The sequence below is a fragment of the Acinonyx jubatus genome, chromosome F2, assembly GCF_027475565.1.
Source record: "Acinonyx jubatus isolate Ajub_Pintada_27869175 chromosome F2, VMU_Ajub_asm_v1.0, whole genome shotgun sequence".
In the NCBI taxonomy this organism is placed as follows: domain Eukaryota; kingdom Metazoa; phylum Chordata; class Mammalia; order Carnivora; family Felidae; genus Acinonyx; species Acinonyx jubatus.
This window is the reverse complement of record NC_069394.1, coordinates 34,023,981-34,041,152: the sequence shown is the minus strand read 5'-3', so window position 1 is coordinate 34,041,152 and position 17,172 is coordinate 34,023,981. Positions and strand designations below refer to the sequence as shown.

Genomic DNA, 17,172 nt, shown 5'->3' with positions numbered 1-17,172 from the left:
TTTTTTAAATGGTACTTTCAGCCCACTTATGTCTGTCTTTATTTCGGCCATACTAAATTTATCAGTTCTTATTTACATCACTGCCTTTCTTTTCCCTTTGGCTCTTTTTTAGAAAATAATAAAAACAGATACAAACCATCCAATTGCACGAATACCCTTCACGGAGTTAAGAGATGCTGCTGAAAAGGAATTTTTGACCAGCAGGCCGTGATTACGTGACGCTTTGAAGTGTTCCTCATCAAGTGATGCATGGAAGATGCACTTGGCAAAAAAGGGTGATTGAGAGATATGTGAACACTTAACAGTTTAAAACTTGAGGACTTCTGTGTTTGCTTTCCTACCGGGAAATACAGAATTCCGTTGGCTGGCTCCTACCACTAGTGTGATTAGAATACTTTTATTGACCATTTTGATCTTCTTGCCACCTGCCATATCTTCTTATGTTATAAAACATAACTTTTCATGCTATAAGGAAACAAGTGATGAAAATCAAACGCTTCCAGTCACAGCCCATTGACGCATGTGTAGACAGCTTTCTAAGACAACCCCGGAAAATTTCTGCCTGTGGTATATAATCCCCTCCCCTTGAGTATGAGCAAAGCTGAAGATGATGGATGTCACCCCCACGATCATGTTATATTATACAGCAGAAGGGATTTTGCAGGTGTAATTAAGTCCCCTAATCAGTTGACTTTGACTTACCCTGGATGGGCCTGCCTTAATCATATCAGACCTGAAAAGGCACTGCCTCCTTCCTGCCGCAGATTCAAAGTGTTCCAGGGAGGACCTCTGGAAGGAACCGCATGGTAAAGACACGAGAGGGGCCTCTGGTAACTGAGAACTACCCCCAGATAACAAACAGCAAAAAAAAGCAGGGGTCTTAGGCCTACAACCACAAGTTCTGCCAACAGCCTAAGGAAGGTTGGAAGTGCATTTCTCCCTAGTCAAGCTTCCTGATGAGGACTCACCTGGCTGATCCCTTAACTTCAGCTTTGTACGACACTAATCCGAGCTGGATTCCTGACCCACAAAAGTGGGAGGTAATAAATCTGTGTTGTGTTACTTCACTGAGCTTGTGGTAATCTGTTACACAGTAATAGAAAACTACTATAGTCTATTGGGATAGCAGCCAAGTCCATAATAGCCATATAGCCATAATAGCCATATAGCCATATTAAGAAAATTATAAAATTTTACTGATGCATAAAAGAGGATTTGGAAAACTGGGAAGATATACTATGTGCGTAATGGGAAGATTAAATGTTTTAAAGATGCCAATCTCAAAGTAGTTTTTATAACAGACAAGAAAGGCATCAATAGTCCAAATATTTTAGGGAAAAAAAAGGAAAATATTTAAACAGAAAATGCACAGAACATTTGGAAATCTGTGAGAAAGGTCACTCAGGAAATAACACCCAAGGCACTAATCCATACTCTTTAATTGGAACTAACGGTAGAACAGACCTAAGTTTTAGACCAAGAAAACTCGACTGGACTGAGATAGTAAATTCCAGAGGTGGGAGGATAAATGACTTTGCAAACCAACACAGGTATAAAAGTAAGCACAGAGGGAGTGAAGTTAACCAAACCCATAGTGGGAATAGATTTGTGATAATTTTAGGACACAGGATATGTGAAATCTCTCTGTATGGTATAAAGGCACTTATGCATTATTATAGATTACCTTTGAAATATGATGATATCTGGTTTACTCATCTTACAGTGTAGTTTGATTAGTTATGCGAATAGGTAGCTTACAAATGCACGGATATGGGCTCAGGTCATGATCTCACAGTTTGTGAGTTCAAGCCCCGCGTGGAACTCTGGGCTGACAGCTCAGAGCCTGGGGCCTGCTTCCGATTCTGTGTCTCCCTCTCCTTGCCCCTCCCCCACGCATGCTTTGTCTTTCTGAAAAAGAGACAGCTGTTTGCTGAAACCTGAATCTGGACCCAAAATTTACACAGAGAGGGGCCATTTGAAGTCCCTGGGTGGTAGCAGCAGCAGGAGTTGCCATTGGCTAGAAGCCAGACTCTGGCGGCGCCCTCCCCTCCTCTCCAGCCTGTAGACTGCCACCACCACGGTGGTTTGGCCACAGAAAGGCACCAGCTGGGACCTTGTTCAGCTTCACACAGGGCTGTTTCACGGGTGAGCGATCTGTGTAGCTATGCTTAAAAGAATCCCACGCTTGGTTTCCAGTTCTGTTAACACTGTCTTGAAATTCTTAATTTTTTTTTTCATCAAAGGACCCTGCATTTTCCTTTTGCACTGACCCTGCAACTTATGTAGCAAGTCCTAGCTTCAGAACCCATTTGGATTTTTGCCTCTTTCTGACAAACAGGAATGAAACTTACTTGTAGTTAGACACTGGCCCACTAGTGAGCATTCCTCCAAATGCCCTGACTTGCTCCCTTTCCACACGGTTCCTTCTCTCTAATATCCATCAGCTGAGTCCACTATAACTTCCAGGAAACTGCCTGGGTCTCTAAAGAGACCTTGCTGAGTTGAATTTCGCCTCCCAGCATTGCCATTCTATGAATAATCTCCACCTTGTTACAGGTGTGGCAAAACTGTCCTGCCGGATTCCAGCCAGTGGCGTATAAAGGACCCTACCTGGTGGGTGGCCTGGGTCCTCTGGGGATGCTTTCTTCCAGAATGGACAGAGGAGGACAGATGGGGTTAGAAAAAGATAGTATCAGTCAGAGGTCAAGAATGATCACTCAGTAGTGAATTTCTACCACTGCATGTAACTCACCCTCCCTGAACCTCAGTTTCCTCATCTGTGAATGGTGCAAATAGAGGAGGTATCAACCCCCCTAGGATTGTCCAGAGGACACAGAGTATGTGTAAAAGACTTCGCGTGGTTCCTGGGGCTTAGTGAGTGTTAGCACTTATGAAACATCAGTTCTTTTTAAATTTTTTATATTTAAAAAAATGTCTGCTGAAGTATAATGACATACAAGGTTATATTAGTTTCAGGTGTACAGCATATTGATTCAAAAATTCTATACATTACTCAGTGCCCACCGCAATAAGTGTAATCACCACCTGTCCCCATACAACGCTATTACATTGTTGACTATATTCCCTATGCTGTTCCATTTCACCTCTGTGACTTATTTTATAACTGGAGGTTGGTATCTCTTAATCCCCTTTACCTACTTCACAGATCCCCCCACCCACCTCCCCTTTGGCAACCACGAGTTCTCTGCATTTAAGAGTGGTTTTTTTTGTTTGTTTCTGAAACATCTTGGGTTTTTTTTAATGTTTGTTTATTTTGAGAGGCGGGAGGGGCAGAGAAAAAGGTGGAGAGAGAATCCCCAGCAGGCTCCCAGCTCTCAGCGCTGAGCCCCAGGCCCCCTGGATCCCAACTGTGAGATCATGGCCTGAGGGGAGATCAAGAGTTGGCTGGCTTAACCCACTGAGCCTAACCAGGCGGCTCTGAAACACTGAATCTTAGTCATTTGGGTCATGGGCCCCTGGGCGAACCTGATGATACCTATGGTTCCGCGCCTCCCAATGTCACCTCCTAAAAAGAGCTTGCCCGCAGTGCCAGTTTGACAACCCCTGAAGGTGGTTTGTGGACCCAGGTTAGGGCACTTGCCTCTCAGGGGTCACTTCGGCGGTGCTGTCTCCACTCCCGCCCTCCAAGCTTCCACCTGTGGCCGCCAGAACGCCGCCACCAGCCGGGACTCGGCAGGCGGCTTCTCCGCGAGGGTCCGGGCGGGCCGAGCGGCGGCGCCGGAGGGGGCGGGCTCGGCTCTCGGCCCGCCCCGTGTCGGGCTCGGGGTAGGGGCTCTGGCCTATTACAGGATGGAAACTCGGGTGTCCAGAGGGGCGGGAGGGAGAGGGTGTCGGAGGGAGGCGCGCGGGTGAAAGGGGCATTGATGCAGCCTGCGGCGGCCTGGGAGCACGGCGGGGCCAGACTCTGATCAGGTCCCGGCTCCGCGTCTCCTCCTCCTTCTCCTCCTCCTCCTCCTCCTCCTGCTCCGCGCCTCCCCGGGCCGCCGCGCGCCATGCGCCCCCACGGCCCCGCCGCGGCCTCCCCGCAGCGGCTCCTCGGCGTCCTGCTGCTGTTGCTGCTGCAGCTGCGGACGCCGTCGAGCGCCTCCGAGACCCCCAAGGGGAAGCAAAAGGCGCTGCTCCGGCAGAGGGAGGTGGTGGACCTGGTGAGTGCGGCGGCGGGGACAGAGCCGCGGGCCGCACCGGGAGGACGTGCGTCCAGCTGTTGGGGGCGGGGTGGTCTGTACGGCTGTGTAGGTGGGTCGTGCGTGCGACTGGGTGTCCCGCTTTGTCTGCGTCCACGTGTAAGGTAGGACCTGCGCTAGGCGTGCGGTGAGGTCGTGGAACTCGCACGGGAGACCCAAGTGGCAGGGCCATCGTGGAGCGGAGACGCGACGTGGGTCGGGTGGGACGCCCCAAAATACAGGGAGACGCCCAATAATTTCTGGCCTCTGAGGGCCCTCCACACCCCAGGAAGATGGAGAGGGTTAGGGCTGCAGTGAGAGCAGAAGGAGGAGCTTAGGTAGGTTGGAAGGTGGGCCTGGGAGCTGCCTGGGAGACCCTAGACTCGCTGATCCCTTGGGTGGGCCTGGCCTAGAGCCCTGTGACGTGTCCTGTGTTGGGGCTGGTGGCCACGTCTGCCTGCAGGAGAGAATAACAACCCTTACAAAGCATCCGTCCAACTCTTTGTAACTTGAATACTATGAGTCATGTGGGTCATCTTCCTAGGAAGTATGGGCTGCAATTTACTTTGCTGGACGACCACAGCTCAGGACCAGAATGGTTCAGAGGGATTAAGGCCAGAAGGGGAAAATGAAGGGACCCCGCACTAACCCTCCAAGGACCCATTTCATTGTTCTGTTTAGACAGACAGGTAGTTAGTTCTTCCAGATACCCTCAGTCCCCAGCCTGTGGCCACCAAGCTGGAGCATCACAGTGGAGCTAAGGGAGAAGACAGTTTCCAGGACAGCAAATAGCCCAAGTGCTTTCTGAAGGGCTAATCTATGGGAAGGTCTGTTTGCTTAAAGCTCTTTCCCTCCGAAAATCAACAAATCTAGCCCTGTGTCTAGAGCTGTCCTTTCACAAGCTACCGTATTCCTTGGCACATAATAAACTTAAGTAAGTCCTTAAGCCAATCTTATTTGCAGACAAATACGGTTTACAGGCATTGCAGGGCATAAAGTGGGGGCATTGTTTTGATAAAAACCGTTTTGAATTTGTTAAGTTGCCATTATAAACTGAGCTAATAAACCAAACTCCCTGGCAGCTAGTTCTATGCCAGATTCAAAAGCTCTGGAAAAAAATTCCTGCCATCGCACACTGCACTTTTTGGTGATGTGCTATGTAATTTTGTTCCACAAAGCAGACAATGTGTTCAGGGCTACAGTTCTATTTTAAGTGTCTAAGTTGTTTAAAACTGTACCAAATGGTTGTGGTTCATCTGCAGTTTGCATTTATGAATTTGCAATTATGATACACAAAATACCCCTTTTCTCCATGAAGCTAGCAATTTTTTCTTTTCCTCCATGGATTTTCAGTACCTGCGGTTTCCCACAAATCTCGCCCTGCTTGGAAAAGCTTATTGTGCAGCCAAGCTCAGGTGCACCCTGTAGATTGGATTTGGTTTTGCTGGAGAAAAAAATGTTCATGTGGTCATTAAGAAGGTTTCAACAGATTCTATAAAGCAGCTTCTTTGTACAGAATCTGTCAAAGCGTTCCTTTCAAGCTTCCAGCAAGCTCTGCCCCCTGGTGGCCATGGAGAGAAATAGGGGCTCATTCTACCGACATTTATAGAACCCCTGCCTAGTACTAAGCATGTGCTGGGATAGCATTTGATTTTATTTTATTTTTTTAACTTTTAAAAATTTATTTTTGAGAGAAAGTGAGAGAGTGGGGGAGGGGCAGAGAGAGGGAGACACAGAATCAGAAGCAGGCTGCAGGCTCCATCCAGGCTCTGAGCTGTAAGGACAGAGCCCCGTGCTGGGCTTGAACCCACCAATTGAGAGATCATGACCTGAGCTGAAGTTGGTCACTTAACCAACAGAGCCACCCAGGCGCCCCAAAGGTTAGCATTTTAAAGTGAGAAGACAGATGTAATACCTGTGGAACCAAATTCAATATAATTATGTGGTCACTGAAATGCAGATTATTTCTTTATTTTTTATTTTTTGGAGAGAGAGAGAGCACACGAGTGGAAGATGGGCAGAGAGAATCTTTAAAAAAAATTTTTTTTTTCAACGTTTATTTATTTTTTTTGGGACAGAGAGAGACAGAGCATGAACGGGGGAGGGGCAGAGAGAGAGAGAGACACAGAATCGGAAACAGGCTCCAGGCTCTGAGCCATCAGCCCAGAGCCTGACGCGGGGCTCGAACTCATGGACTGCGAGATCGTGACCTGGCTGAAGTCGGGCGCTTAACTGACTGCGCCACCCAGGCACCCCTAGAGAGAGAGAATCTTAAGCAAGCTCACTCAGCATGGTGTCCAACTTGGGGTTTGATCTTACCACAGTAAGATCATGACCTGAGCCAAAATCAAGAGTTGGATGCTTAATCAACTGAGCCATCCAGGGACCCCTGTTTTAGAATATTTTGTATTTTAGCGTGTCTTCCAATAATTTTGAAATTTTATTAAATACTTTTCTTACTATTTCCTTGGCAATAAATAAATAGTGTTTTTTTTTTTCTTACATCAGGAAAATGGCAGTGGCCAAAGTCATGACATAAATCATTTATGAAAACATAGGGCACCTGGGTGGCTCAGTCGTTTGGGCATCCGACTTTGGCTCAGGTCATGATCTTGTGGTCCGTGGGTTCGAGCTGTGCTTTGGACTCTGTGCTGACAGCTCAGAGCCTGGAGCCTGCTTTGGATTCTGTGTCTCCCTCTGTCTCTGTTCCTCTCCCACTCATGCTCTGTCTCTCTCTGTCTCTCAGAAATAAGTGCTTAAAAAAAAAAAATTAAAACAAAGATGAGGGGCCCCTGAGTGGCTCTGTCATTTGAGGATCTGACTTTTGATTTTGCCTCAGGTCATAATCCCAAGGTCATGGAATCCAGCCTCCCTTCCCCCCCATCAGCATGGAGCCTGCTTACGATTCTCTCTCTCTCCTCTCTCTCTACCCCTCTGCCCTTCTCCCCTGCTCTCATGCACTCTCTCTCTCTCTCTCTAAAATAAATTGTAAAAAAACAAATATAAAGCTGGTGATGGGAAAAGAAATTGATTGGGAAACATTATATACATGAGGATCCTTCCTAGGTAATGTCATTACTGGATTTTATAATATGAAATAATTTATAATATGAAATCTAATCCCAGATGGCGAAATTGAAAGATAAGCTTTGAAGTTATTTTAATCTGTAAAGGAATCTTGGGTTTTGTTGTTGTTGTTGTTGTTCTTACTGGACAGGATCTTTATATAGAATGACAGTATGATTTACACAAATAGGGGAATGTTAAAGTAAAAATTTAAGTGGATCGCATTTGGGGTTTGGAGGGCCCTAATAAGTGGACCAACTCAGGAATAGACATGGGAATTAGACGGAGATAAAATATCACCCTTACCACTTATCCAGCTACCTTGGTATGAGTGGCTTATGTGTGCTGGCTGGCAGGTTTGCTAATGTTCCCTTTCCCAGCTCTAGACCCTGGCAAGGTCCACCTGAGGGAGTAGACATACTTGCCCAGTATCACTGCCTCACATGGTCTTGGGGGAATAATAAGAATCCTTACGGCTGACATACACTGCTTACTGTGCCCCGCACTGCTCTAAGCACATTTTATATATTATCTCACTTAAATCTCATACGAACCCTACAAGGTAAGAATCTTTACTATTTTCTTCATTTTACAGGTAAGGAAACGGGCACTGAAATGTTGAGTCAGTTGCCTTATCTCACAGAGCTAATATGTGGTTGAGCCAGGATTAAAATCCAGAGAATCTGGTTCAAGAACTCATGCTCTTAACTTCTACCTGACACCGAGAAATAATCATAGCACTTAAGAGGTTGGATAGATTCCTGCCACCCTCATGAAAACCAGCGGTCACTTGTAACCATGTCATTCACTCCTAAGAAGGAGTGAGGTTGGAGGCCAGACGTGTTACCCTAGTGACACTCCCTTCACATAAAAATAGAAGCAGGAGATGTGCGATCCATTTCAAAGGTTTCACCCGTTTAAGATAATTATTAACTAAGCTCTTTAAATAATTTTATCACTAGGAATATATCTTAGGGAGATAATTCAAAAGATGAAGAAAGCTCTATGTATGAAGATTTTCATTACAATAATATTAATGACAGACAAAATAGGAACAGCCTAAGTATCCCCAAATAATGCAATGGTTGCAGAAAAATGTTAAAGTATCATTCTGAAATCCAAGTCCCTTTACAGCATATAGGGTCAGAAGAAAATGGCAGTGTATCCAATTATGTTCACTCTGAAATACAGCTATTTAAAAATCATGTATACTTTTAATAAGCAGTAGAAAAAAGCAGGCAAATGAAAACATTGTGTCATCTTTGACGTGTGTGTGTGTGTGTGTGTGTGTGTGTGTGTGTGTGTGCTTGCGTGCCTACAGTCTGTGCAATGAAAAGAACAGGAAAGAAATCTTAACATTTTAGAAATCACTTTAAAATCAGTTCTCTATAATAACTCATTTAGAACATGAGCCAGTAGTATGAAGAGATTCTGCGCTCCAGGTGCTCAAAAATAAATGCAATTCTAATCGGAATGAGTCTTGGAATCGTAAGCGGTGAGAGTCTGTCCCTATTTCCTTTTTCTGCTCTAGTATAATGGAATGTGCTTACAAGGACCTGCAGGGGTGCCTGGGCGAGACGGAAGCCCTGGGGCCAATGGCATTCCTGGGACCCCTGGGATCCCCGGTCGGGATGGATTCAAAGGAGAAAAGGGAGAATGCCTGAGGGAAAGCTTTGAGGAGTCCTGGACACCTAACTACAAGCAGTGCTCGTGGAGTTCACTGAATTACGGCATTGATCTTGGCAAAATTGCGGTAAGTGAAGTCTGAATTATTTTAAAGTTGAAGCAAAACTTAAGAGTTTTCATAGTTGAGTGTGAATTTTGGATGAGATTTTATTTTATTTTTACTAGAAGGCTTTTTACAAAATTAAGGAGTAGGGACCCTGTAGCTTTTAAGTTAGGATTAATGAAAAAAAAAAAAAAACCTAACATTTCAAAGTTGATTTTATAAAGGTATTTCTAAGACAAATAAATCACCATGTTATTTTAGCCCGGATAATACCTAACATAACTTACTCTCCCCTTTTTATTTTTATTTTTTATTTATTTATTTTTTCAATATATGAAATTTATTGTCAAATTGGTTTCCTTACAACACCCAGTGCTCATCCCAACAGGTGCCCTCCTCAATACCCATCACCCACCCTCCCCTCCCTCCCGCCCCCCATCTACTCTCCCCTTTTTAAATGCAAACTAAAAAGGGAGAGTGTGAGTGTCTGTGTTGGATAGTAAGCAACCTTCCAGTCTTGTCCTAAAGTGAATTTAAATTTAAATTAGTGTAAGAAATTCTGCTGTGGCTCCAGGCCACGAAAGAGTGGGAAAAAATTTCCAAGAAACTACCCTGTGATAGGAATTATCTTGAAGTGGGAAGTCTATTGGTATTTGTCCTTATTCTGGGTAGCAGGTGTGGCTTAAAATTGCTAAGCTTACGGGAGGTGGAATGGACCAGAGAAATACTACAGTGAGCATTTAAAGTTTGTCTGTGAGGGCACCTGGGTGGCTCAGTCGGTTAAGTGTCAGACTGGTTCAGGCCATGAACTCACAGTTCATGAGTTCGAGTCCCGCGTCGGGCTCTGTGTTGACAGCCTGCTTCAGATTCTGTGTCTCCCTTTCTCTCTGCTCCTCCCCAGCTTGCACTGTCTCCCTCTCTCAAAAATAAATAAACATTAACAAAAATTTTTTTAAAAATTTGTGAGGCTCAGTCAGCTAAGCATCTGACTCTTGATTTCAGCTCAGGTCATGATCTCACAGTTTGTGAGCTTGGGCTCTGCACTGACAGCGTGGAGCCTGTTTGGGCTTCTCTCTCCCTGTCTTTCTGCCTCTCCTCTGCTTGCTCTCTCAATAAACAAATAAATACATACATACATAAACAAACAAATGAACTTAAATTAAAAAAAAAATTGTCTGTAACGGTGAGGTGGGGGAAAAGTACTCAAAAGAGCCTGAGTGGCAAAGCATTTTGATTCACGATTCTAGTCACTTTAATTAGTGTTTGCTTCAAAAGCAACTGGCAAGACGATCGGGATGGCCCAGAGCTGAAGAAGCTTGGTGCTATTTCTAAGCCTCTTTCTTCTTTTGTTGCCCAGTGCCGTACCTGGTTCTGTATGTACAATATATTATTCCTTGATAGTAACCACTCCTACCATCAGCCAATGCAAATAGAAGAGATTTTACTTTCGGAACACTCTGAGATGCTCCTCGCCGCAGCTTTTTCACGTCTGCTGGCTTGCAAACCGTTCGAGACTGTCTTGATTTGATTTGTGCGTACTCGAAGTTCCAGAGAGCTTCCATAGTTTTGGTGACTGTGACCACTTGCACTTTCGTATGTGACTTCTTAGAAAGCATTTGGTTAAAATGCCGCCTGCTTCTTTACACATCTGACGGGGACGGACTGGTTACTTACAGTTCATCAAAAGTTGCTGAGTTCTACAACTATCCGTGTGGACTCTACATATTTAATATGTTTTTAAGTTTCTTAGGAGCGGTCAGAATGGGTTTGGGAGTTTTCTGCAAGTGAAAGATAGTAGACCGTGAGCCAGTGGAGAGACAAATTTTGCACAGAATATGGACAGGGCTGGTCTAGAATATAAATTCCACGAGGGCAGAGATTCTGTTTCATTTACTGCTGTAACTGTAACATCCAGCATAAAGGGCTCAGGAGATATTTTTTGGAATGGAAAAAAAAAGTCAATATATAGATTGGTTTGGTTTAAAATACGGAAGACTAGCTGTTTTGAGTAAAACCAAAAGATACCTTCAATGACGTGAATAATTTTAAGAATGCTGTAATTTGATTTTCTGAGAGTACCTCATATCAGGCTTTTATCTATCTTGCAGAGAACCTCTCTCCTTCTGTAAAAGTTAAGCTTTTTAAAATGTAATTTGAGGGGCACCTGGGTGGCTCATTCAGTTAAGCGTCCAACTCTTGGTTTCGGCTCAGGTCATGATGTCACGGTTTTGTGGGTTTGAGCCCCACATGGGGCTCTGTGCTGGCAATGCAGAGCCTGCTTGGGATCCTCTCTCTCCCCCTCTGCAGGGGAGGGGCAGAGAGAGAGGGAGACACAGAATCCAAAACAGGCTCCAGGCTCTGAGCCGTCAGCACAGAGCCCGACACGGGACTCGAACTCATGAACTGTGAGATCGTGACCTGAGCCGAAGGGAGACGCTTAACCGACTGAGCCACCCAGGCAGCCCTGAAAGCATAATTTTAATGAAAGTTGAAAACGCTAATAAAAGCCTTGTTTCTGTGTTTGTGACAGGAGTGTACATTTACAAAGATGCGCTCCAACAGTGCCTTACGAGTTTTGTTCAGCGGCTCACTTCGGTTAAAATGCCGAAGTGCGTGCTGTCAGCGTTGGTATTTCACGTTCAACGGAGCTGAATGTTCAGGACCTCTTCCCATTGAAGCCATAATTTATTTGGACCAAGGAAGCCCTGAACTCAATTCAACAATTAATATTCATCGCACTTCTTCTGGTATGTAGAATAGTGACTGCGTGATGTGCCTTACGTCTTTAGAGACCAAAACTGGTTTTGAATCCACTAGCATGTTGGCTCACTAGCCTCTGAGAAGGAGACGTATAGCAGGTTTTCAGCACATGATTCTTCATCCTGGTTGCATTTCAGAATTCCCTGAAATGGATCTTTAAAAAAAAAACATGCAGATGCCTGGGTCCCACCTCTGACCAACTGAGTCAGAATCTCTGTGGATCAGACTTTATTTTTTAAAAGACCCCCAAGGTTGAAAATTACTGAGTTAGATGAAACGGCAAAACAGTCTCTAATGCCATAGAGCAGTGGTTTTCACCATGGCTACGTATTCGGCTCAACTGGGGCACTTTAAAAAAATCCCTGTACCTGAGTACCACCCCTCCAGGGGGTCTGACTTAACGGGTATGGAGGCTGCTGAGGGAATGGATTGCAGAATCTCTTCCAGTTATTTTAATGCTCATGAGATCCACTAGCATAGACTGATAAGGAGATTACTTCTCTGCCTTGTCCTTTAAAAGGATGGATACGGTCTGCTGAACTTGCAAAAGAGAACATGGCCATACTGCATTCTCTGTTGCTGTGAAAGAATGACATTCATTTCAACCAGTGTTTGCTTAAACTGTAAGGGAAAAAACTTGGTTGGTTTGTTCTGTCTTAAGGCTCATTCACGAAAATTTGGACGATACCAAGAAATAGAACTGGGGTTAAAGCCATCACCCAGACGATATTTGGTTTCTTGAGTTGCAGTGAGATCGCACAGCATGACCGCCCATGCTGGGAGAATCATAAGATGTATATATCACCAGCTTCATTTCCCTGATTTCTTGCAAGGATTTCTCACTAATCTTGCACTTAAAAATGGCAGAGGGAAGAGAAGAGATCCCTCCACTGTAAACCAGAGGAAATTATATTTCAGCATGCTTTGGGGATTCAAGTCAGATACTGAACCCAGAAACCAGTATCTCACATTTCTTATTCCTAAGAAATTAAGGGCGTCCCTTCCACATTCTTCCTCAAATCCCCGCCATATCTTTCAGATATAAAGAAGATATTTTAATCCCCTCTTTTTGCACATAGAGAAGGTCCAGGGAAATAAAGTGTGTTACCCAGGACAGTAGAGTCAGTGTCCAGGAAAGCAGAAACCAGCTCCTTGCCTGCCCTCTTGTCTCCCCAACCGGCTCTTTGGTCCGGTTAAAAAGCTGCATCACTAAGTCCTTAGATACATGTGCTGGAAAGGATGATATGTTTTGCATCTTGAGAAGCAGTCTCTAAAATAAGAAAAATCTGGATATAAAATTAAAATTTGATTAGGAAGTGATATGTGTTAAATAGTCGTTGGAATGAGTAACTAACTTTCTATTGTATTACCTTTAAGGTGTTTGAGCTAATATCTTGCTATGATATAAGCCCTCAGGCCCATGAACTGTGACCTATACGTGCATATGCCTTATAAATTATTTAATATAGCATTTCCCAACCATGTTGTGGAAACTCATTTGGTGTGATCCGTTGGGTGGAATGTCAGAAGTAATTTGTTACTCATAACAGTTTCTGTGTTAAGGTTATGGAAGGTTACCCCTATAATAAAGTCACTTTCCCTCTCACACTGTTACTCTTTCTTGAGAGAAAGGAGACATACTTAGCACATTGAGGTTGACTGGAAGTCTTGGATATATCCATGGGAGTTTGAAAACATTTGAATGCTACTTTGTTACCTGGGTCTAGGAGGAAAATAGGTCTAGAACCCCCAATTCCAACATATTTTAGATGCTTAATAAATTGCAATAGTATATTATCATTGCAAAAATGTTCATTCATTCAAAAAACATTATGTTATATGTTAAAGACCATAAAGTGACCCTTTGACTCCTCATGCAAGACTGATGCTAGACCCCAACTTGTCTTATTACATCATGCAGTGTGAGGTGAGCAAGCTTCTAGGCCGTGGATCTGCAGAACTTGGGAGAACACGAGTATTATTTCTGGGCATTTTCACCAAGTGTGGCCCTAGGTTAAATGGAATTGTGGCCACACTGCTTAGTTCTCCCCACTTTGAAAGGGGCCTGAACCACAGTCATATCACTGGATTCTGAGGGACTTACCATAGATTCACTGATGTGTCCGCCAAAAGAAGGACATAGCTTCAGATCTCCATTACTGAGGCTCAGCTGGATTGTACTAACCTACCAAATGGGAAATCTGACCAGTCGCATGATGGCATCCCTCCACTACTCATATCGGGACCCATTTTCTTAAAGAATCTGGCAACCTTTGGTGCCTTTTCCTCCTTACACACACACATATCTTTTTGTCTGTTAAAATGACCTTGGGGATTTTTTTTTTTTTAATATAGAAGAACCACGGTAAGATGGAATGCAAGTTGTATATTAGCATGTGAAAGTCCAGAGACCCTGAGAAAATTTGTATATTTATAAAGCAGAAGAACACAGAGGAAAAACAAGGCTGCTTGTTTTTTCACCGTGAGGAAATTCTATGAAAAATGGGATTCCCAGATTGGAGGACTGGTATAATGATTATGCTAGAATTTCTTTTAATGTTTTAAAAGTCCTTTCTTCTCCGTGAATGCCATCAAGTGTATAGGTAAGTGTTGGAAAAGACTTCCTTTAAAAAAGACCTGCATATCAAATAAAACTCTTGGCTTTCAAAAGTGTAGGCTTCCTTTGTTTAGTCAAATAAATTGCTTTTTTGTTTTCAGTCACCTAAACAGTAACTTTCAGGAACTAAACAGACTCTGCTTTTATGGTCAAAACCTGTAAGAAAACTATCTGTTAAGCTTATATCATCGAATGGATAGGAATACATCTCTTAAAAATATTTACTTGGTAAGAAAAAGAGAACTTATCTTTATGAAGTCCTGATTAAGTGTTAGAATTTTTAATTCATCGTACATTAAATAGATTCGTTATCCAGCTTGCTAAAGCACTAAAATTTAGATGAAGATTTTTGCTTTTCGTTCTAAGAAAGATGTACCTTTCATCTCTGTTCTGCAGTGGAAGGACTTTGTGAAGGAATTGGTGCCGGACTAGTGGATGTTGCTATCTGGGTTGGGACTTGTTCGGATTACCCGAAAGGAGATGCCTCTACTGGATGGAATTCAGTGTCTCGCATTATTATTGAAGAACTACCAAAATAGATTCTTTAATTTTCATTCCCTACCTCTTTTTTATTAAACCTTTGAAGGGTTCATTTTAGTGGCGTTTTATATAATGTTTAATGTATACATTTGAATAAAAAACAAAGCTAAATGTGTTTACAGACCAAAGTGTGTTTCCACACTGTTTGAAAATCCAGTATTATTCATTTTCCTTCAATCAAAACTGGTTTCAGGATTTTGTAGTTCACTAGAATACTTTCTTCGTATTCCCCACTCCCTGAACCCGTAATTTGGGATGTCATCGCGGTCTTGAACTTTTCCTATTGTCTTAGGATAGCACCTTTTAAAACATAAGGCTACCAGTTTTTGTATAAGTTGTAAATGTTCAGAACTGTTTTATATCTGTGAAATAAAACTTGTTTCAGACTATTTTATTTAAAAAAAAAATTTTTTTTTAACGTTTATTTATTTTTGGGACAGAGAGAGACAGAGCATGAACGGGGGAGGGGCAGAGAGAGAGGGAGACACAGAATCGGAAGCAGGCGCCAGGCTCCGAGCCATCAGCCCACAGCCCGACGCGGGGCTCGAACTCACGGACCGTGAGATCGTGACCTGAGCTGAAGTCGGATGTTTAACCGACTGAGCCACCCAGGCGCCCCTCAGACTATTTTAATATCTTTAACCTAATTGCTACTAAAGTTAGAGTCCTTAGTACTTTATATCTGAAAAGTTGGGTTCAATTAATAATCATATACATATTAAATTTTAGTACATGTACTGCTTCATATTTTGAGGCGTATAAAGGAAAGGGGGTATTTATGTGTCAGGAAATACATTAACAAGCACTTTAGGAATTTTATCTCTAACAAAGAATAAAAAGATGTGAATTCTGCCCTCCCAACTGCTTACTTCCAATTGATAGGGAGGATAAAATATATACACAATTAACATTAAATCAAAGATCAATATGTTGATTGTCATAGAAGTTGTTGAAGGGGTTGGCATAATTCAAAGGATGTTGTATTACCTGTGGCTGAGGTCATCAGAAAGAATTCATGATGAAGGAAGTACAGGTATCAGACTGATAAAATTAAGTGAATCCTGGTTCACTAAAGTACTTTATCTTAAATAAGGCTATAAAACAATAACAACAGGGGCACCTGGACGGCTCAGTTGGTTAACCACTCGACTTTTGATTTGGGCTCAGGTCATGATCTCATGGTTGTGAGATCGAGCCCTGAGTTGGGCTCCACACTGAGCATGGAGCCTGCTTAAGATTTTCTGCCCCTCCCTCACCTATGTGTGCATGCACGTGCTCTCTCTCTCTCTCTCTTAAAAACAAAAACAAAAAAAAACAAAACAAAAAACAATAACAAAGTCTCCTAGTTTTTGGCCTGCAAACAATGACCTAGAAATGATGACCAGTCTAGTAACACATTCCATTTCCTACTAAAAGGAACTAAGGCTGCTTGGAGAAATGGGTGATTTCAGCTCTGGGGCAGGAAATGTGCAGTACGAGTCTGGAACATCTTGGCATAGTGGAAAACAAGGCAACTATGAAAGATAACTGAAAAGGAGCCAAGAGCCAACTTGAATTGGTTCCCACTGGCAAAGATAATACAATTTAAGGATCAGTAAAGATAATAATGGCAATGGTTTGGGGCACCTGGGTGGCTCAGTCGATTGAACGTCCGACTTCGGCTCAGGTCATGATCTCACGGTTCATGAGCTCGAGCCCCGCATTGGGGTCTGTGCGGACAACTTGGAGCCTGGAGCCTGCTTCGGATTCTGTGTCTCCCTCTCTGCCTCTGCCCCTCCCCAGCTTGCACTCTGTCTCTCCCTCTCTCAAAAATAAATAAACATTAAAAAAGTTTTTTTTTAAATAAAAAAAAAAATAATGGCAATGGTTTGCAACACATCAAATGTATTTTAATGCAGGAGTTCATAATGAGATGAACATAAAATTCATTGGTCAACTTGGAGGATGCCAGGAAACCAACTTGTCACTGTGAAAATTGGCAAATAGGAAAAAACCAAGCATTTATTCTGCTTTCTCTATATGAACTGTATTTCTGGGTAACCAAACTGTTGATGAAGGGACATTTCCCCTTATAGAAGTGTGTGTGTGTTTTATAGTATTTTATAGGGTGTGTTGGTATAGGTAACAAATGAAGAGTGATAGAATTAGAATATCAAATTTTCAACCCCTCATGTATTAAGAGATCTGGCAACGATCATCAATGACTGATAACATTCCAAAAAGTGAGGCACCAGACTATGTATCTCTTAATGAAAATACGTAACACCACTCAAGAA

General features: G+C 43.1%; 1 protein-coding gene across 1 annotated transcript; it reads left to right on the top strand.

Annotated features, from left to right (window-relative positions):
- Positions 1 to 3,799: 3,799 nt before the first annotated feature.
- Positions 3,800 to 15,297, top strand: CTHRC1 (collagen triple helix repeat containing 1). Its single transcript, XM_027064094.2, has 4 exons — positions 3,800 to 4,166; positions 8,782 to 9,003; positions 11,510 to 11,726; positions 14,753 to 15,297. The coding sequence occupies exons 1-4, from the start codon at positions 4,014 to 4,016 to the stop codon at positions 14,893 to 14,895; spliced, it is 735 nt and encodes a 244-aa protein (XP_026919895.1). The 5' UTR covers positions 3,800 to 4,013; the 3' UTR covers positions 14,896 to 15,297.
- The last annotated feature ends 1,875 nt before the right edge of the window (positions 15,298 to 17,172 follow it).